The sequence below is a fragment of the Periplaneta americana genome, chromosome 15, assembly GCF_040183065.1.
Source record: "Periplaneta americana isolate PAMFEO1 chromosome 15, P.americana_PAMFEO1_priV1, whole genome shotgun sequence".
NCBI lineage: Eukaryota > Metazoa > Arthropoda > Insecta > Blattodea > Blattidae > Periplaneta > Periplaneta americana.
In genome coordinates this window covers 185,258,040-185,281,049 of record NC_091131.1, presented here as the reverse complement: position 1 = coordinate 185,281,049, position 23,010 = coordinate 185,258,040, and the positions used below count along the sequence as shown (strand labels likewise).

Below are 23,010 nucleotides of genomic sequence, written 5' to 3'. Positions count from 1 at the left end.
ACCTAGTTGCGTAATGGCAGTATCATTACGTAACTAGTTGCGTAATAGCAGTATCATTACCTAACTAGTTGCGTGATAGCAGTATCATTACCTAACTAGTTGCGTGATAGCAGTATCATTACCTAACTAGTTGCATAATGAATGTGTTTACAACATTTTTATTAGTGATGTAAAGTCCACATTACATAAGCAATTTGGATAAACACTATTATATGTATGTTATTATGTTAGTATAGTTGTATTATGGTCTGCTAAAACTAGAAAAAATATTTTGTACAATGCTACTACTATTATTTTGTATATTACGGCATATAGGGACCGATGGTGGGCTTATGTGAGGGCGGCAATGAACCTCTTCCGGGTTCCTTAAAAGCAATAAGTAAATATGTTGCTTTTAATTCTGTTCCGCCGTGTTTGAACTGATATCAATGTTATATTCCATTAATTTATTCTTCAGGCCTATATGTTACTCTATGTTATTCGTTCAGGCATCAATCGCAGCTTGTCTCCATAGTTGAAGTAAGAAATTGTGATGCATCTCATCACCATGGCAACAGGGATTGTGTTTTGTACTTCGTTGTCGACTATGGATGTCCGCTCTGACGTTGAATACGCCAGCAATAGCGAGCTTGTACTGTTTGGAGAGCCTACAGTCACAGTCTACTATATACAGTCGAGAAGCTCAATATGTAGTAAAAATGCAAACATGGGTAGTTTCCCACCACTAGGATTGCTACTATCGCCTCATCATCGCAGATCTCTCCCCTAGCAGCCGACAAAATATGTTACACTTTCGTTGTCGTGTTCTTTTGGAAAAATTAACACCTTCCTTCCATTATTGAAATATTAAATGCATAAAGTTAATTTATTATTTTAATGAAGTATATTAAATTCCACCATAAACTCGAAGATACCTGCAAGAAATAAGTTAATATAATTTTTGTTTGTGAAAAACGAACTGAAATTTACTATAATAGCTTCACTCATTCAAGATTAAAGCGATAATTAACTATGAAACCAATAAATATTAATTTGCATTTCTCTTTACAACAATAATAATGGAAATATGAATTTATGGAGTAACTTCCGTGTACCGGTACTTGTAGTGTATGCTTACGTAGTTAACAAAGTGGGATGAAGTTAAGCAATAATAATCACACCAGAATTGGAAATAAAACGTGATCAATAAATTTTATTGTAACAGACTTTTTCTACGTCTCTAGTAAAGCAACAAATAAAAATAACAACAAAACTGACAGCTATAATTAAAACATATCCTTTGAAGAAAAAAGTAGGCCTAAGCAATAATAATCCCACCAGAATTGAAAATAAAACGTGATCAATAAATTTCATTAAAACAAACTTAATTTTTCTACGTCTTTAGTAAAATAACACATAAAAATAATAACAAATTAATAGCTACAATTAAAAATATATTCTCTGAAAAAAAGTAGACCTAACCTTTATTTCTCTGGAAATTTAGCAGCCTAAGTGACAGAACTTTAACCGGTATCTAATGTCCTTTCGGTTAGACTGAAACATTTCATTGTGAAATTTAAGGATATAATGTATTCTAACAGTCACAAAGAACTTCAAATTAACAGTTTTGTTTCTGCACAGCATTCTTGTGGAAACCCATGAACCTTTCTGAATCTTTCGGAAATCGGAAAAAGGATAACTCTGGCCTCTTTCTCTTACTGTTGCTACAATTTATAGCACTACAAACGTCTCCTCCTTGCCCCATATTATTATTCCAATTATTATATTTTAGCCATTAACATTTTCATTATAACCAATAACGAACATTTCACAATCATCAATGTGAAATACGCAACGAGCTAGCACTCGATAGAAATACGACATAGTCCAAAGTCGACCATGGACAGTCTATTGTTTATAGTTGCTAACCGCTTGGAGCGCTTTATCACGAGAGTTGCAAAAAACACCTCAAGCTTCGCGACTGTATATAGTAGACTGTGCTACAGTCTTCACCCTCCACTACCCCACCACGCACTCAAACTCATCCCTCTACGTGTAATCTTTCCATGATTCAGATCCTGTGAGGTTAGTGTACTTCGGAAATGTATAACAATCAGATCCTCTGAAGTTACTTAGGAAACGTACAACACATTGTGTGATGTTACCTCAGAAACGTAGGAGTTTGCGATTGATCGTTGAAGAAAACGTGAGTTATAGAGAAAGCATTTATCAAGAACTTTAAGAAAGAAGATGGAAAAATAAAAAAATCAGTGAGTAAAACAATCATTAGGTAGAAAGCAGTGGCAGCTGATTGGCTGAGGCAAGTGACGCCGGGCATCACTTGCTTTCCTACCTTAAACTCAAAATTTTGTGTTCTTTAGTCGTATGTAACATATTATATTAGCTATTTAGATGAAGTGTATGGAATTGTACAAGTAGAAATCTTTGTGATGTGTACAGACCCGTCTTGCAGGAAAATTTGTTCCTGAGGCCCGAAATGTTTTGGCCGGGTCTGGCTTCTGCATTTCGTATATTTCCCCGGGTTTTAAGGTTGCACTTCATCAGCTGAAATTGAGGCACATTTCTTGAGGCCTCTAGGCCTAGCAGATATTCACCCAACCAACAGTCTTCACTTCTCCCATTCAATACAAATGACAGGGATGGGATGGGGTGAGAATAACAGTGGTGAATCGTTGTGTGGTCCAGTGTGATTACTAAGGAGCGGATTTCTATGTAATTAAATATTATTTTTGCGTGTGATAAAACACAATTAACGAAGTTAAAAATTCCGAACATGATGTTTCAAGTTTAAAACCCGAATTTTATTTCACATAAAAACACATATTTTCACAAAAAATTATGTAAATACATATTTTCAGGAAATCTATTATAAACACATAAATCTTGAGTTTTTTTACTTAAATAATTTTTTACAAGAACTTTTAAACATTTTAAAACTAAATCAATTATGTCACTCAGAAGTACGTCAGCTTTTTAAGAATTCTTGGTTGCTTCGAGTTTCTAAGCGCTGTGTGGTGTATCCGTGATCCATTTTTGTAATAGTATCGCCTCAAGTTCTGAGAACTGCTAGGCAGCATATCAATGTTATTATAAGAGAATAAATTAACGTGGACAAGGAGGAGAGATCTTGCAACACATAATTAGGAATGTTTATTGTTGCTGAAGATGATTTCATTCCACGCTTTGTTTGTGAAACACAACAGATAAGAGCTCGGGTATGAATTTTAATTTAAACAAATCTCTTGCCTCTCGCTCATGTCCATCAAGTAAGTAGACCTATGTCTTGTTGTGATTCCCTGTTATCGGGCTTGGTCAATCGATATCCTTCAAGATATACTGAAAGACGGTTATTTAAAAAACGATATGGCTCTCCTATTAGCAAATTTAAGCTTTTTGTGTGACACCATAAAAAATTCGAAACATCCAAAAACCTGTTGTCTGAAACAGGGAGGTGCGTGCCGTGGAAATTAAACTAGACTCGCTACCAGGTTCAGAAGCACAAGTACTAAGGGACAAATTCCAGAATGTGTTTGGGAAAAACAAGTGGATATAAAAACATGTGTAAAGTTGCTCAAGTATTGGAGGATGTGCCTGTAGGTGAAATTGACGGTGTATGTGTTTGCGACATTCCTCTCTTTAAATACGCACGTCTGACGTCCTGTGATGCGGAAGGATCGTTTTCAAAGTATAAGTCGTTGTTCGGAGATAATTGGCATGCATTTGTGATGGAGAATTTGGAGATGACCTCTGTTGTTCACTGCAATTCTCGGCCAACTACTAGCACTCAAGTGTGGTTGGTGAGTACCTAGTAACATTTTTTTTTCCAAGCTAAGTAAGGTATTTTTGTCATATTTAAAACAAATATTTTTTTGTTTTTAGCAAATATTTTTTTGTTTTTAGCAAATATTTTTTTTTTGTTTTTAGCAAATATTTTTTTGTTTTTAGCAAATATTTTTTTGTTTTTAGCAAATATTTTTCTGTTCTTAGCAAATATTTTCGTACTTTTTAGCACATAAAAATAAATATATTTAAATTTTTTAGCACATAAAAATCCGCTCCCTAGTGATTACCGGTATGTGTTTCGGGAAAATAGAAATCAAAACCAAAATAATGATGCTAATTGTAATAAATTCATTACTAAGAGTATTCTTTTCGAGAGGAAAATAATATTGAAAGAACGCAAGTTTTAAAATAAGACAGACCTACTCCATCATTAACAATATTTCGGAAAGATAATTTTAAAATACGAGCTTTCAATGCATCCTGGTATGGATGTAGTAATGTGGTGTGAAATAAATTTTTCTGCTGGCCGTGCTTGTTGCTGTAAAAAAAAAACTAGAGAATAGCGTGGCTTATTAACAGATTCAGTGATCTTCTTCAGCTGAGAATAATATTCATTGCTTTATAAAGGTAAACAATTATTGAAACATATTCACAGCATAGAAATTTACTTCCTGAGTGACATTATTTATCATTAATGATAATAATAATAATAATAATAATAGTCATAATAATAATAATAATAATAATTACTTACTGACTTTTAAGGAACTCGGAGGTTCATTACCGCCCTCACATAAGTCCGCCATAGGTCCCTATCCTGAACAAGATTAATCCATTCTTTATCATCATATTCCACCTCCCTCAAATCCATTTTAATATTATCTTCCCACCTACGTCTCGGCCTCCCCAAAGGTCTTTTTCCCTCCGGCCTCCCAACTAACAGTCTATATGCATTTCTGGATTTGCCCATACGTGCTACATGTCCTGCCCATCTCAAACGTCTGGATTTAATGTTCCTATTTATGTCAGGTGAAGAATACAATACGTGCAGTTCTGTGTTGTGTAATTTTCTCCATTCTCCTGTAACTTCATCCCTCTTAGCCCCAAATATTTTGCTAAGCACCTTATTCTCAAACATCCTTAACCTATACTCCTCTCTCAAAGTGAGAGTCCAAGCTTCACAACCGTACAGAACAAACTCTAATATAACTGTTTTATAAATTCTAATTTTCAGATTTTTCGACAGAAGACTGGATGATAAAAGTTTCTCAACCGAATAATAACAAGCATTTCCCATATTTATTCTGTGTTTAATTTCTTCCCGAGTATCATTTATATTATTTGTTACTGTTGCTCCCAGATATTTGAACTTCTCCACCTTTTCAAAAGACAAATTTCCAATTCTTATATTTCCATTTCGTACAATATTCTGGTCACGAGACATAATCATATATTTTGTCTTTTCGGGATTTACTTCCAAACCTATCTCTTTACTTGCTTCCAGTAAAATTCCCGTGTTTTCCCTAATCGTTTGTGGATTTTCTCCTAGCATATTCACGTCATCCGCATAGACAAGCAGCTGATGTAACCCGTTCAATTCCAAACCCTCTCTGTTATCCTGGACTTTCCTAATGGCATACTCTAGAGCAAAGTTAAAAAGTAAAGGTGATAGTGCATCTCCTTGCTTTAGCCCACAGTAAATTGGAAACGCATCTGACAGAAACTGACCTATACGGACTCTGCTGTACGTTTCACTGAGACACATTGTAATTAATCGAACTAGTTTCTTGGGAATACCAAATGCAATAAGAATATCATATAAAACCTCTCTCTTAACCGAGTCATATGATTTTTTGAAATCTATGAATAACTGATGCACTGTACCCTTATACTCCCATTTTTTCTCCATTATCTGTCGAATACAAAATATCTGATGGATTCGTAACAACCTGTTTTTTACGGTGATGGGTTGTTACCCCTTCGCCCAACCCCCAAGGTGGAGGACCACCCCTCATCGGCTGTCCGCGACTGCTTATTAAATATATTCACAGCTACCCTCCATATCTGCAGTGGACGAAGGAAAATACCGTTAAAATAAAATCGATTAATGCACTGATGAAAAGCCTTGTTTGTGGGATATGGCTGCAAAATTTTACAGAGGCAAACCAAAGAAGGCCGACTGTTTTAGAGAACTGAAATTATTTTATTTTTTTAGTAGGTTATTTTACGACGCTATATCATCTTTGGTTATTTAGCGTCTGAATAGGATGAAGGTGATAATGCCGGTGAAATGAGTCCGGGGTCCAACACCGCAAGTTACCCACCATTTGCTCATATTGGGTTAGGGGAAAACCCCAGAAAAAACCTCAACCAAGTAACTTGTCCCGACCGGTAATCGAAACCGGGCCACCTGGTTTCGCAGCCAGACGGGCTAGCCGTTACTCCACAGGTGTGGACGAAATTATTATTTTAGTGTTCTCTAGAATACAATAGAGAGTTTTCGCATCCTCGTGGTACGCTAAACGTTAATGCTATGTTCACGTCAATAATGGTTGTATTTGGTGACGTATGTTAACACTCAGTGGCGTATCCCAGGCCCACCGAAAAAAATGCGAATATTTGCGTTTTTTATGGAAAATACCTCACATTAAAAGAAAACCATCGATCCAGAGCAATAGTTACAGTCGATAGCATTAAGGTAGGAAATGTATAACAGTCAGATCCTGTGAAGTTACTTAGGTAACGTACAACAGTCACATTGTGTGATGTTGCTTGGGAAACGTAAGAGTTAGTGAGAGAGTTACAGAAAGCGAATCATATAGAAAGCGTTTATTAAGATTTTTAAGACAGGAGATGAAACCATCAGATAATCAGTGAGTAAAACAATCATTAGGTAGAAAGCAGTGGCAGCTGATTGGCTGAGGCAAGTGACGCCGGGTCCCACTTGCTTTGCTACCTTAAGGTTAAAATTTTGTGATGAAAGAGTAATGGAACTGAGAAAAATTCTCTCCGGCGCCGGAATTTGAACCCGGGTTTTCAGCTCTACGTGCTGACGCTTTATCCACTAAGCCACACCGGATTCCACCCCGGCGTCGGAAGAATCGTCTCAATTTTAAGTTCCAACTCTTGGGTTCCCTCTAGTGGCCGCCCTCTGCACTACGTCATAGATGTCTATGAACCTAAGACCGAAGTCCACACGTGTGCTGAGGTGCACTCGTAATGAGTGACTAGTTGGCCGGGATCCGATGGAATAAGCGCCGTCTTAGATCACGAAGTGATTTGCACATATCATATATATTATTATAATGTACCGAAGTACATATGATATATCCATGCAGATATTCTGCGTCAGCACGTAGAGCTGAAAAACCGGGTTCAAATCGCGGCGCCGGAGAGAATTTTTCTCCGTTCCATTACTCTTTCATCGTATGAGGACGCAGAATATCTGCATGGAAATATCATGTGTACTTCGGTACATTATAATAACATATTAAAATTTTGTGTTATTTAGTCGTAAGTAACATATTATATTAGCTATTTCAATGAAGTGTATGGAATTGTACAAGTAGAAATCTTTGTGATGTGTAGTCTACAAACCCATCTAGAAGGAAAATTTGTTCAGTGATCTTCTTCAGCTGAGCATAATATTCATTGCTTTATAAAGATAAACAATTACTGAAACATATTCACAGCATTGCAATTTATTTGCTGAGTGACATATTATGTTTCATTAATGATGATAAAAATAATAATAATAATAATAATAATAATAATAATAATAATACTTACTTACTGGCTTTTAAGGAACCGGACGTTCATTGCCGCCCTCACATCAGCCCGCCATAGGTCCCTATCCTGAACAAGATTAATCCAGTCTATTTTCATATCCCACCTCCCTCAAATACATTTTAATATTATCTTCCCACCTACGCCTCGGCCTCCCTAGAGGTCTTTTTCCACTCCGGCCTCCCAACTAACACTCTATATGCATTTCTGGATTCGCCCATACGTGCTACATGCCCTGCCCATCTCAAACGTCTGGATTTAATGTTCCTAATTATGTCAGGTGAAGAATACAATGCGTGATGTTCTGTGTTGTGTAACTTTCTCCATTCTCCTGTAACTTCATCCCTTTTAGCCCCAAATGTTTTCCTAAGCACCTTATTCTCAAACACTCTTAACCTATGTTCCTCTCTCAAAGTGAGAGTCCAAGTTTCACAACCATACAGAACAACCGGTAATATAACTTAACTGTTTTATAAATTCTAACTTTCAGATTTTTTGACAGAAGACTAGATGACAAAAGCTTCTCAACCGAATAATAACACGCATTCCCCATATTTATTCTGCGTTTAATTTCCTCCCGAGTGTCATTTATATTTGTTACTCTTGCCCCAAGATATTTGAATTTTCCCACCTCTTCCAAAGATAAATCTACAATTTTTATAGTTCCATTTCGTACAATATTCTGGTCACGAGACATAATCATATACTTAGTCTTTTCGGGATTTACTTCCAACCCTATCGCTTTACGTGCTTGAACTAGAATTCCCGTGTTTTCCCTGATCGTTTGTGGATTTTCTCCTAACATATTCACGTCATCCGCATAGACAAGCAGCTGATGTAACCTGTTCAATTCTAAACCCTCTCTGTTATCCTGAACTTTCCTAATGGCATACTCTAGAGCAAAGTTAAAAAGTAAAGGTGATAGTGCATCTCCTTGCTTTAGCCTGCAGTGAATTGGAAAAGCATCAGATAGAAACTGGCCTATACGGACTTTGCTGTAAGTTTCACTAAGACACATTTTAATTAATCGAACTAGTTTCTTGGGAATACCAAAATTCAATAAGAATAGTATACAAAACTTCTCTCTTAACCGAGTCATACGCCTTTTTGAAATGTATGAATAACTGTTGTACTGTATCCTTATACTCCCATTTTTTTCTCCAATATCTGTCGAATACAAAAATAATAATACAAAATAATAATAATAATAATAATAATAATAATAATAATAATAATAATAATAATAATAATAACAATAATAATATAGTAATAATGTCAATCATAATAAAATATCACTAATAATAAACAGTGGCAGTGGCAGAATTTTTAATTTCTGGAAAGGCATCTAGAAGGTTTGGAAACTATGATCATGATAGGCAACCATTTTTTTTGGCCTGCACCACTGAAATAGTCTTTGGTAAGGCAGATGCTTCCTATATTAAAATATATTAGTGCTTATTACCTATTATTTTAATTTTCGAGATAAAGTTAAATGCTAGAGGAGATCTAACAAATTAAAATTAAATGAAATACATTAAAATAAAATAAATTGAATTAAGTACATAAATAAGCAACTAAATATATAAATAAGTGAATGATAAGTAAGAGAATAAAGAAATTAATAAAATAAATCTATACTAATAATAAATCTGTAGCCGAAATTTTTCTGGTAATTTTCGATTTTCCCAAAATAATTGGTCCTAACATATATAATTAACCACCCTGAAACCGAAAATCGCTTTTTTGAAATTTTTGTTTGTATGTCTGTCTGTCTGTATGTTTGTTACCTTTTCACGCGATAATGGATGAACGGATTTCGATGAAAATTGGAATATAAATTAAGTTCGTTGTAACTTAGATTTTAGGCTATATGGCATTCAAAATACATTACTTAAAAGGGGGGTTATAAGGGGGCCTGAATTAAATAAATCTAAATATCTCGCTTACTATTGATTTTTGTGAAAAATGTTACATAGCAAAGGTTTTTTTTAAAAATCATTTCCGATAAGTTGTACTCTTTGAAAAAGTTTGATAGCAATGATATTTAATGAGATAAATGAGTTTTAAAATTAAAATAACTGCCATCTAAGACCGTGTAATGAATTAAAAAACAAATGACTTCGTCTATAAGGGGCCTTGGACAGCAACAATCGAAAGCTATGAAAGATAGCCTACAGAGAATGTTTCTGTGTTTGTATGAAGTAATATTGGAGGCTAAATTAACCGATTTGTATAATTAATAATTATTTCACCATTGAAAAGTGTAGTTTCTCTAGATGGACACAATGCTATAATGTTATTACAATAACTTCTGATATAATATAATATAATATAATATAATATAATATAATATAATATAATATAATATAATATAATATAATATAATATAATATAATATAAGTTATTTAAGTTATTTGAAAGGTTCAGAACCATAGTGGACCAAGCGCCATTTACTGAATACGTAGAAAACAAGGATTAAAATTCAGTTATTACCATAATTCAATAGAAACATATAGCAAGTAAAATAAAGTGTACACAATAAAGCTAAATGATGTCAATCTTCGTTAAACTATGGTTGCATGTAATAAAAATTAAGAAACATGTTAAAGGAATTGTCATTGCACCAAATGAGTGTCTCTGGACCAAAATGATCGCAATTCAATTATTTAAATACAATTTAAATTAAGTAACATATTAAACGATTTATCCTTCTATAAAGCACGAGTGTTCCCTGGATCAAATATCCTATTTTATTTATGTAATTACTTTATATTTATTTCTAACGGGTGCAGCGGAGCGCACGGGTACGGCTAGTTATATAATATAATTTAAGTTATTTGAAGGGTTCAGAACCATAGTGGGCCAAGCGCCATTTACTACTGCTGCTGCTGCTGCTGCTGCTGCTGCTGCTGCTGCTGCTGCTACTACTACTACTGCTACTACTACTACTACTACTACTACTACTACGAAAGTTTAGGATAACATAGAGGGTTTGGAATTGAACGGGTTACATCAGCTGCTTGTCTATGCGGATGACGTGAATATGTTAGGAGAAAATCCACAAACGATTAGGGAAAACACGGGAATTTTACTGGAAGCAAGTAAAGAGATATGTTAGGAAGTAAATCCCGAAAAGACAAAGTATATGATTATGTCTCGTGACGAGAATATTGTACGAAATGGAAATATAAAAATTGGAAATTTATCTTTGGAAGAGGTGGAGAAGTTCAAATATCTGGTAGCAACAGTAACAAATATAAATGATACTCGAGAGGAAATTAAACACGGAATAAATATGGGAATTTCCTGTTATTATTCGGTTGAGAAACTTTTATCATCCATTCTGCTGTCTGCTAGAATTTATAAAACAGTTATATTACCGGTTGTTCTTTATGGTTGTGAAACTTGGACACTCACTTTGAGAGAGGAACATAGGTTAAGGGTGTTTGAGAATACAGGAAGGTGCTTAGGAAACTATTTGGGGTTAAGAGGTATGAAGTTACAGGAGAATGGAGAAAGTTACACAATACAGAACTGCACGCATTGTATTCTTCACCTGACATAATTAGGAATATTAAATCCAGACATTTGAGATGAGCAGGGCATGTAGCACGTATGGGCGAATCCAGAAATCCATATAGAGTGTTAGTTGGGAGGCCGGAGGGAAAAAGACCTTTGGGGAGGCCGAGACGTACATGGTAATATAATATTAAAATGGATTTGAGGGAGGTGGGATATGATGGTAGAGACTGGATTAATCTTGCTCAGGATAGGGACCGATGGCGGGCTTATGTGAGGGCGGGTTCCTTAAAAGCCAGTCACCAACTAACTAACTAACTTACTTACTAACTAACTTACTTACTAACTAACTTACTTACTAACTTACTTACTTACTAACTTACTTACTAACTTACTTACTTACTTACTAACTTAATAACTTACTTACTTACTAACTTACTTACTAACTTACTAACTTACTAACTTACTAACTTGCTACTACTACTACTACTACTACTACTACTACTACTACTACTACTACTACTACTACTACTACTACTTTTTCAGTTAGACCATAATGCCATGCCATAGAATATGAGCTAAACATGTTACTAATTAAAGAAATTATTTAATTGTGTGGAAAATGTCTGAAACAAGTTTTACTTATACTTTCAATACAGGGCTACTACAAAAGACCATTCCAGTTTCGAACATATGTAATTTACGTTCTATGAATCTGAGGTGCATGAAAATTGTACCAATGGAAAGAGAAACTCGAAAAGTTTAGTCCCTCCTTGGTGTTACGCACACATCAAGCCTATAGTCAAGTGCACTTGGGTACGCGGACTTTGCGACCCCAGATTCTGAGGTCATGCCTGTTGACCTTATCAGAAACATGAAAAGTGGCTTCATCAGAAAACACCCTGGAACGAATAAATTAATCATCGTTTTCAATTAACGTCTGCATAGTTATGCTTTGTCCTCTGGTTTTAGAGCTTGCAGCAACTGTAGACGGTATGGATGAAATCACAACCGCTTGTGATGAATCTTGCCTTAAAATCAGTCTACCATTTTCGGATTGTAGGTCCACTGAGTGGAACTGCAGCAAACTTTTCTCAGTAATGTCATTGCACATTAATAACCGACTAGCTCACATGAAAATCAAGCTTTTCTGTCCTCTATAGGAGCCATTTCGCCTCAACAATGTACAAATTTGTTTATATCCTTTATTATGAGGCAGTATTACGAACTAGGAAAACAATGTTGCCATAACTGCACTTGTTGAGTTTCTTTTTCCATTAGTGCCATTTTCATGAATCTCACAATCATAGAACGCAAATTATACGTTTTCTAAACGAGAAATGTCTTTCGTAGGAACAAAGTATTACGTGGAGCAACAGTCTAACAGAGAACTGAAGGCTGGCACAGTTTAACTTGGGATGAAGGATGAACACTAGCACATAAATACTAAAAAATAATAACTTAAAAAGTTCTTTCCAAAAGGTAAATGAATGTTAAAAGTTCAAAGTATGTTAATATGAAGGTACTTGTGAAAACTGTTAAAAGTGAAATTTTAACTGCTGCAACAAGTCGTTATGGTGGAAGCATTTTCGTTTTGAAAGCCAGTCTTTGACTATACTTTGTCTTTTTTCTCTCCTCTTCCTCCAATAGTAAACATGACTGCCACAGATGCCCTCCAGCAGGATACAGCAAGCACTTAGGAAAGAGGAAAGTACTTACAATCCGCCGCCGAATAAATACTCATCGCCACAAGCAACATCAAGCCAGCACGTGTTAGAGGAAAGTACTCCTAATCCCGCCGACTCTATTCGAACGCCGGCAGCCTCTGCGCCGACATCTGTGTCCCGACACCGTCAACGGGGCCAGGCTCAACTCAAGAAGGTTAGTATTATGACCCAGGAGGTTAACATTTGCACTGGTTTATTTCATTGCTAGGCCATAGATGTAATTTTTAGATGATGTAAGTGATTTAGAAATATCAGTCTACTAGCCTACATGATAATTTCAAGGTATATTTCAGAATGTTATACATTATGTTGAGCTGCTGCCAAGAAGTCAAAAGAAGAATAGCAATGGCAAAGGAAGCTTCAAACAGAAATAGGACCATCTTCTGTGGCCCTCTGGAGGAAGAACTAAGGATGAGACTAGTGAAGTGCTTTGCGTGGAGAGTAGCATTGCATGGGGCAAAAAAATTGGACATTACAACGAAATGGCTTTTAGATGATCCTTTTCATCATATTACTATATATTTTACCAGTTTTGTGAAAAAAGTGTCATATTTTTTTATTTTCGTAAAGAGATCATTTAATATTGCAGAATCACTGTACATCACTAATTTTCTTACATACTTTAAAAACACTATGAAATAGACAATGGGACTCAAACGAGTTAACTCGGGACAATAAGGAAAGTGTTTAATGAATTTTTTGATAGCCATATGAACTTGGAATTTTAATCTGCTTGTTTTTATTGACCATTCTTTATAAATACGCTATTGCAATTCTGACAAATATGGTTTATTGATAGATTGATTGATTAATTGATTGTTGTGGAGAGAAGCGACTAGAAGCATTTGAAATGTGAATATGTAGAAGAATGGAGTGTGTGAAATGGACAGACAGAATAAGAAATGAAGCTGTGTTGGAAAGAGTGGATGAAGAAAGAACAATGCTGAAACTAATCAGGAAGAGTAAAAGGAATTGGCTGAGTCACTGGCTGAGAAGAAACTGTCTACTGAAGGATGCACTGGAAGGAATGGTGAATGGGAAAAGAGTTCGGGGCAGAAGAAGATATCAGGTGATAGATGACATAATGATTTATGGATCATATGCAGAGACTAAGGGGAAGGCAGAAAATAGAAAAGACTGGAGAATGCTGGGTTTACAGTGAAAGATCTGCCCATTATTATGTCTTAGAAGTGATGGATGTCAGTATATTGACACAATATAAATGCGACATTGCTGTTTTTTATTATTTGTAAGCTCCAAAAATGGCCTAGTGTTAGAAGATGAATCACACTTTCGTATTTGATATTTCCCTACAATTGCACATATACTTCAGTACTAAAAATCTAAGACTAAAAATGTACCTATCTGGTCAGCAAAAATATTCCTGTATTTTTTTTTGAAAAGGCTGACATTTAAAACTCGGGATAAACTTTACAGATACACAAGAAACGTGTGAATGGTGTAGAATATTTTATGCTCGACCATGCCGAAATGTAGTAATTATACACCTGGTAGCAGTCCTTTAATGCATGTCATTAAAGTACACCTACTCATTAAAGTACAGGTGCTTTCAGCCAATGACAACTCAGCTTACAGGTGTTCAGCCAATGACAAGTTAGCTTTGTACCGTTATAAAACCACAAGTATCGATTATTCTCGGATATGCAATCGAAAGAGAATTAGCGAAAAGTCACGGAGGCTGGAAATCCAATACTGTCGCAGAAGGTTATGTTCTGTTACTATAATAATTAGCGTTAATTGTAAATAATATTCAAATAAATTCAATTTGTCATCTCGTTTTACAATGTCGAATTCAATAATGAAGATTATATCAAGTTTAACGGGATTACATCAAGGTCAATGACATTATTGTTCCTCGGAAAAAATCAATACTTTCGCGTCTGCGCACATCTCACAATTCACGACCTAGAACAAGGTCACTTCCGATCTTGACAGATACAAATAAAATGTATACATCTGAATACCGGTAATTTCAAGTTAGAAATATGGTCGAGCATAAAAAGTCGTATGAAACTCGCCTATAATGGTAATTAAGAAGCTCGTATGAAAATTATGAAACGAGCGCAAGCGAGTTTCATAAATATCCATATTCGATTCTTAATTACTACCATTATAGGCTCGTTGCATAATGTACTATTATAGACATCCTACATTAGTATACATTTCGAAATAGTGAACCAGATAATTAAGAAAGGAATATTATCGTGCTGTCAGGAGTTAGAAATTCTTATAAAAAATTGAACAGATGCTCCCGGAGGCTATTTAAGGATTTCGTCAATTTTTATCATCACTGTATGATATATTTTAACAATAATTTGATGATAAATATAAGCCTATAGTCATAAAAGACGTGTAATTTTTTTCAAACTTCCTTAAAGTTAGTTTTTGCAGGAGTGGTGTTTGATTTCACATTAACAACATTTGAGAGATTCCCTAATACTTGTTCTGTGTATTTGTAGAAGTAATCCTTAAAACGTTGTGATTCATGGATGTTTACCAAACTGTCTTGAAATTGCTCTTCTTCTGTCAGTGAAAAGTGTAAGAGTGGAGGTGAGTAGCAATAATGTTAGCGAGTTAGCGTCTGTCCTGGTGTAGACCTGGATTAAGTTGCCTACAAACAAAAATTTTGGTAATCACGGTGTCTGAATAAGCACTTAAACTTTATTCTTCTTCTTCATCTTCATCGTAGGCCATCGGCCCGTTCCGCTCTCAGAATTCGTCTTCCCATCGTCTTCTAGGACGTCCCACATCTCTATGACCTTGTGGCTGGTATAATAATACGATGAAAGAGTATTCTGCGTCATCATACGATGAAAGAGTAATGGAACGGAGAAAAATTCTCTCCGGCGCCGGGATTTGAACTCGGGTTTTCAGCTCTACGTGCTGACGCTTTATCCACTAAGCCACACCGGATTCCACCCCGGCGTCGGAAGAATCGTCTCAGTTTTAAGTTTCAACTCTTGGGTTCCCTCTAGTGGCCGCCCTCTGCACTACGTTTAGATATCTATGAACCTAGGACCGAAGTCCACACATGTGCTGAGGTGCACTCGTAATGAGTGACTAGTTGGCCGGGATCCGACGGAATAAGCTCCGTCTTAAATCACGAAGTGATTTACGCATATCATATATATTATATTATAATATATATAATAATATAATATATAATATGTATGGTATAATAATGCTTGTTTAGTTAGGTTAGAAGGATCCATTCTTAAAATATGTTCATGCCATTTTTGTTTGTAATTTTGTATTTTTTCATTTAAATTAAAAATTTTGAGTTCTTGTCTTATTGTTTCACTAGGAATATGGTCTTTTAGAGAACATCCTGCAACGTATCTGAGGAACTTCATCTCTGACGTTCCTAATAATCTTCTGTCTGATCTATTCATGGCCCAATTTTCTGATCCATATGTCACAATGGGAACTACCATTACTTTATAAAACTTTAGTTTTGTTTCTTTTGTTGTTTTTGTGTGTAATGTTCTTTTAATCGTCCCACACATGCTTTGAAATTTGTAATTTTTTTCTTTTATATCGTTTTCCCAATTACAAGATATGTGACATCCTAAATATTTAAACCTCTGTACTGTTTCGATAATTTCATCGTTTAAAACTATTTTAGATCGCACTGCATTTTTCCCTCTAAAGGCCATTGTTTTAGTTTTTTTTGTTGTTGAAATCTTGAGATTATAATTCTCCATAGTTTTTTTGAGCAGTAGTGTGGCTATTTCTACATGATTTTCTGATTCTGCACATATGACTTGATCGTCTGCGAACATAATTGCGTCTACAACGGTAGTTCCTAGTTTAAAACGTTTACTTAGCTGTGTTTGTCATTCTATAATAGCTGCGTCCAGGTATATTCTTTTATTCTTCTTATTTAATAAAATATTGTAATCAATTATGAATTTTTTTTCAGAATCAAAGAAATGAAGCAAATTGTTTAATGTAGTTGGTAATTTTATTAGGCGCAAGAAGAGGAAATAAGGAGATTGCGACAGGAAGCTGCTGAAATGGGGAAGATGCAGAAGCAATTCACTGAACAGCTGGCAGAATCAGAAAATGAACGTGCAATTCTGGAGAACGAAAAGGAAAAACTGAAAGCAGTTATAGTTCAACTGGAAGAAGATGTGGATGAAGCCAGGAGTCAGGCAGAGAAGGACAAAGAGAAAAATGAAGACCCTGAATAAAGACATCCAAAAAGAAAAAGGTAGATATCATCAGTAATCAATTTGTAATGGGTTACAGGGAAATGCACCAAGCACACATTTAATTCTCACAGAGTAGCGTCACTTCAATAGAGTGAACGTATTAATATTAGAATACTAGCCGTACCCGTGCGCTCCGCTGCACCTGTTAGAAATAAATATAAAGTAATTACATAATTAAAATAGGACGTTTGATCCAGGGAACAACTTTTACAACAGCGCAAGATAATCTGCTTCGCTCATTACCCAATTTTTTTTGCATTGCATTTATTGCATATATGTTTTATGTATTTTAACACGATTCAATTGAGCATAGTTAAAATTTGAATTATAAAATAATGGATTGCTAAGCTAACGTACTATTACTGCATACTAAATCAATACACTCTCGTTGTTCGTTAATTCTTTGAGATTGAAATGAGTGTACATAAATATTATTTTAAGAAATACAGAAAACGAATGTACAAAATAGCCTATCAAATTTTCTGTGCATAAGAAGCTATTTTAATCTTACCTGTCCTCGATTTACTCAGACGTTACTGTAATAACATTATAGCATTATGTCCATCTAGAGAAACTACACTTTCCAATGGTGAAATAATAATTAATTATACAAATCTGTTAATTTAGCTTGTGATATTACTTCATACAAACACAGAAACATTCTCTGTAGGCTATGTTTAATAGCTTTCGATTGTTGATGTCCAAGGCCCCTGTTTCGATTGTTGTTGTCCAAGGCCCCTTATAGACGAAGTCATTTGTTCTTCATTCATTGCACCGTCTTAGATGGCGTTATTTTAATTTTAAAACTCATTTATTTCATTAAATATCAGTCCTATCAAAATTTTGTGAAGAATAAAACTTATCGAAAATAATTTTTAAAGAAACTTTCGTTAAGTAACATTTTTCACAAAAATCAATAATAAGCGAGATATTTCGATTTATTTAATTCAGGCCCCCTTATAACCCCCCTTTTAAATAAAGTATTTTGAATGCCATATAGCCTAAAATCTAAGTTACAACGAACTTAATTTATATTCCAATTTTCATATAAATCGGTTCAGCCATTATCGCGTGAAAAGGTAACAAACATACAGACAGACAGACATACAAACAAAAATTTCAAAAATGGGATTTTCGGTTTCAGGGTGGTTAATTATATATGTTAGGACCAATTATTTTTGGAAAATCGAAAATTATCAGAAAAATTTCGGCTACAGATTTATTATTAGTATAGATTACCCATCCATTCATTCTAACTTCGGCACAGTCCTGGTATCATATAGTTTGAATTCCTTTTAAAGATCGAGATCTGAAGCAGTTTGTACATGATCAGATTTTTCTTCCAATTAAACAATTTACACGGAAACTGATCAAAGATTGTTTGTATGTATGTATGTATGTATTCACACTGCAATGGGTATATACCCGGTGGCAGTGGTAACTAATTACACTCAATAATGACAATAGTAAACTTATTAATTAAAAATAAAGTTAATAATAATGCCAATAATTAATACTAACAAGAATAATAATAATAATAATAATAATAATAATAATAATAATAATAATAATAATAATAATAATAATAATAATAATAATAGGGAATATCCTAAATTAAATGAAGCACGATCACTTAAAATAACATTTAAAATAAATCTAATTTGTATCTTAAATCTAAGTTCGAACTAAAACCCACGAGTATGATATGTTGATATTTGCACAAGTACCTTTCGACAATACACTCATTTCGCTGTCAACTCACTCACTGTACTGGAACTACGACACATTTCACTGATTCTATCCTGATTTCACTTACTTACTTACTTACAAATGGCTTTTAAGGAACCCGAAGGTTCATTGCCGCCCTCACATAAGCCCGCCAGCGGTCCCTATCCTGTGCAAGATTAATCCAGTCTCTATCATCACACCCCACCTCCCTCAAATCCATTTTAATATTATCCTCCCATCTACGTCTCGGCCTCCCTAAAGGTCTTTTTCCCTCCGGTCTCCCAACTAACACTCTATATGCATTTCTGGATTCGCCCATACGTGCTACATGCCCTGCCCATCTCAAACGTCTGGATTTAATGTTCCTAATTATGTCAGGTGAAGAATACAATGCGTGCAGTTCTGTGTTGTGTAAATTTCTCCATTCTCCTGTAATCCTGATTTCACTAACACTTCAAAAACATTTCACTGTTCAAATACTTTGCATTGCCACGTAAACTATAAAGCTTCCCTGACAGGAACACGTTTCACTGACACAACACACTTCACTGACACAACATAATTCTTCACTGATACAACACTTCAATAACAACATGTCATTGGCATCCTTTACATACTGTGTATAATTACCGTCTATTAGTAAAGTCCTTAGGCCTATTTTTAAATACGTTTTTGGTTGTTGGTAAAGCCTTTAGTAAGTCTGCAGGTAAAGCATTCCAGTCCCTGATTGAGAAAAGAAAATTTCCAGTGTCCGTCCTCTGTCTTCTTTCCCTCAATTTATATGAGTGGTCGTTCCTTGAAGAGTAATTTGGCGGCTGCAACCTATTGATCAGTATTGAAAAATATTTGCCATAGACTGTTTCGTATTGCTAAAGATTTGATAAGATTTTAAAACATGTGCTTCATATTCATTGTAACCTAAGTAGGCCTACCTACTGGATACCCTATTACAGCATAAATATGTAAATCCTTTGCAGAATTACTAAGCTTTAGGATACAATATTTACACTAAAACAAAGAATATTAGTATATTACGATTGCATACTTTTTTAAACAAAATATTTATGATTAGTATTTCCCCACTTTGAGAGAGAGAAACAGAGTTTAAGGGTTTTTGAGAATAAGGTTCTTAGGAAAATATTTGGGGCTAAGGGGGATGACGTTACAGGAGAATGGAGAAAGTTACACAACGCAGAACTGCACGCATTGTATTCTTCACCTGACATAATTAGGAATACTAAATCCGGACGTTTGAGATGGGCAGGGCATGTAGCACCTATGGGCGAATTTAGAAGTGTATATAAAGTGTTAATTTATATTTCCATTGTACGGAATGGAAATATAAAAATTGGAGATTTATCCTTCGAAGAGGTGGAAAAATTGTAATATCTTGGAGCAACAGTAACAAATATTAATGACACTCGGGAGGAAATTAAACGCAGAATAAATATGGGAAATGCCTGTTATTATTCAGTTGAGAAGCTCTTATCATCCAGCCTGCTGTCGAAAAATCTGAAAGTTAGAATTTATAAAACAGTTATATTACCGGTTGTTCTGTATGGTTGTGAAACTTGGACTCTCAATTTGAGAGAGGAACATAGGCTAAGGGTGTTTGAGAATAAGGTGCTTAGGAAAATATTTGGAGCTAAGAGGGATGAAGTTACAGGAGAATGGAGAAAGTTACACAACGCAGAGCTGCACGCATTGTATTCTTCACCTGACATAATTAGGAACATTAAATCCAGACGTTTGAGATGGGCAGGGCATGTAGCACGTATGGGCGAATCCAGAAATGCATATAGAGTGTTAGTTGGGAGGCCGGCTGGAAAAAGACCTTTGGGGAGGCCGAGACGTAGATGGGAAGATAATATTAAAATGGATTTGAGGGTGGTGGGATATGATGGTAGAGACTGGATTAATCTTGCTCAGGATAGGGACCGATGGCGGGCTCATGTGAGGGCGGCAATGAACCTCCGGGTTCCTTAAAAGCCAGTAAGTAAGTATTGAAAGCTTTTTGTCTATGCGAAGTTGCTTAAACTCAGTAATCTTTAACTGTCAACGGTTTATAGCTTACATTTCTTTTATATTTGAATGAAAAGTGTAATCGAAAAAAAACATGATGTATATATTTTGTGGAACAATATTAATAATATCGCCATGTTCTTTGTTTTCTTTTCTGGAATACTAACTTGTAACGTTAGTAGTTTTCATTTTTTCGTAATATTTCACTTTTCTTATTTCAGAAAAAGGTCATGAACAGCGAAAATTTATGAAACGTCAAGAGCAAGAAAGGCAAAAATTACAAAAGGAATACGAAAGCGTTAAGTCATATGTAGAGCTGCAGCGAAAAACTATATCAACCCTTCAGAAGGAAAGAGACAGGTGACAAAAATAGTCTATTTGGTAGAGAAAATATGTTCATTGATGGATTTAAAAGCATCTAGTTGTTTCTTGACCTGCCTTAACTATTAAATCTACAGTTAAAAGTAGATCTATGTTTTTTAACATTCCATTATGATTTTGAAGCTAGTGAAGTACCTGACAGCTAGTCTACTGGCTTCCTCCGACGAGTTTAGTGCTGGACCTGAGGTATTCTTGCCATCGGTGCGGGGGGGGGGTTGCAGGTAGATTCTTTGTTGCTACAGCCAAGGCAACCGAGCGGAGTGGGAAGTATTAATCGTCCAAAAATATGCACTCTTCAGGTTGTAGTAGTGTGTGAATATTTCATATATATATTGTTTACCTAGGCCTATATGGTTTCGTTATTAATATATTAAATATATTGTTGCAATTTTTGCTCAAACATCTCCCTGATGGCAGCTATGTTAATATTATATGAATTACTCCTATTAAATATTTCACCATTACAAGTCATTTTTAAGGAAACATGCTGTGGAAAATGGGTCAACGAGACGAGTAGATATTTTAGCGTACAAAGCTGACACTAAACAGGGCATCATTGTGGACCCCACGATAAGTTTTGAAGTAGAATGTCATCAGTCAGCTGAGGTCCACCTTGAGAAGAAGTCGATCTATGAGCCTACAGTCAACTATTTCAAGCTGAATTATGCCTTAATTCACGTGAGGTATTCGGCTTGCTCATAGGTGCTCGAGGGACTATATCAGCTTTTTTGAAGAATTTCTACGCCGGTTGGCTCTGCCAACATCTCTGAGGGATGACACTGTTATAATTGTGTTAAAAAATCCTGCCAAATCCTAATTAATCACATGGTGCCACAAGAATAGCAATTGTAACTTTTCACGCCCTTTTCTTTGTTTCCCTTTTTTAAAAATTAATATCCATGTTTACATATGTATAATAATTTTTTTTTGAGGATATACTGAGTCCGTAAGGGCTACCCTCAATGGGGGGCAGTTTATTACTATTATTATTATTATTATTATTATTATTATTATTATTATTAAATTGATTACATTACAAATTTAATTCAGTTCTACTAATCACTAAATTTTATAGTATGATTCTTCTTTTCATTTATATTATTGTAGTTTTATTATGATTTTTTGGTTTATTCAATATTTTCCGTTTTCTTCATGATATTATGTTTTCTGTCTCTCCTGAAAAGTTGCAAAAACAGACGTAATGTCTTTCAGCTCCGAACGATTCATTTGTGATGAATGAATGATGATAATATAGAAACTGCTGGGATGTCACAGGGGAACTCGAGTACCCTCAGAAAAACCCCTTGTTGCTTGAAACCTATATCCCCTCACTCAATGTTTATTTATTTTACTGTATTTGTATTTCTGATGGTGTGATGGCCTTTAACTTCACCAGAATAAATACATAAATAAATACATAAATAAATAAATACATAAATACATAAATAAATAAATAACTACATAAATAAATAAATAAATACTACATAAATAAATAAATAAATACATAAATAAATAAAGAAATACATAAATAAATAAATACATAAATACATAAATAAATAAATAACTAAATAAATAAATAACTAAATAATTAAATAAATAAATAAATACATACATAAATACATAAATAAATAAATAAAATTTAAATTAAATTTAAATTAAATTAAATTTAAAAAAATTAAATAGATAAATAAATGAATAAATAAATAAATAAAGTAAATAAGTAAATAAATGAATAAATAAATAAATAAATTAATTTAATTAAATAGATAAATAAATTAATTTAATTAAATAAATAAATAAATAAATAAATAAATAAATTAATTAATTAA

General features: G+C 34.5%; 2 protein-coding genes across 3 annotated transcripts in view; one reads left to right on the top strand and one right to left on the bottom strand.

Annotated features, from left to right (window-relative positions):
* The window catches only part of LOC138715581 (cilia- and flagella-associated protein 58-like), a 71,630-nt gene extending 50,314 nt beyond the window's left edge, over nt 1-21,316 (top strand). The window contains exons 3-5 of the mRNA XM_069848656.1: nt 12,739-12,969; nt 16,808-17,049; nt 21,022-21,316. Of these exons, the coding sequence (XP_069704757.1) occupies nt 12,757-12,969; nt 16,808-17,029 (435 nt within the window). The 5' untranslated portion in view covers nt 12,739-12,756 and the 3' untranslated portion in view covers nt 17,030-17,049; nt 21,022-21,316. The remainder of the gene's footprint in view (nt 1-12,738; nt 12,970-16,807; nt 17,050-21,021) is intronic.
* Nucleotides 1-23,010, bottom strand: part of LOC138715580 (uncharacterized) — a 387,038-nt gene that overhangs the window by 238,051 nt on the left and 125,977 nt on the right. The window lies entirely within an intron of this gene.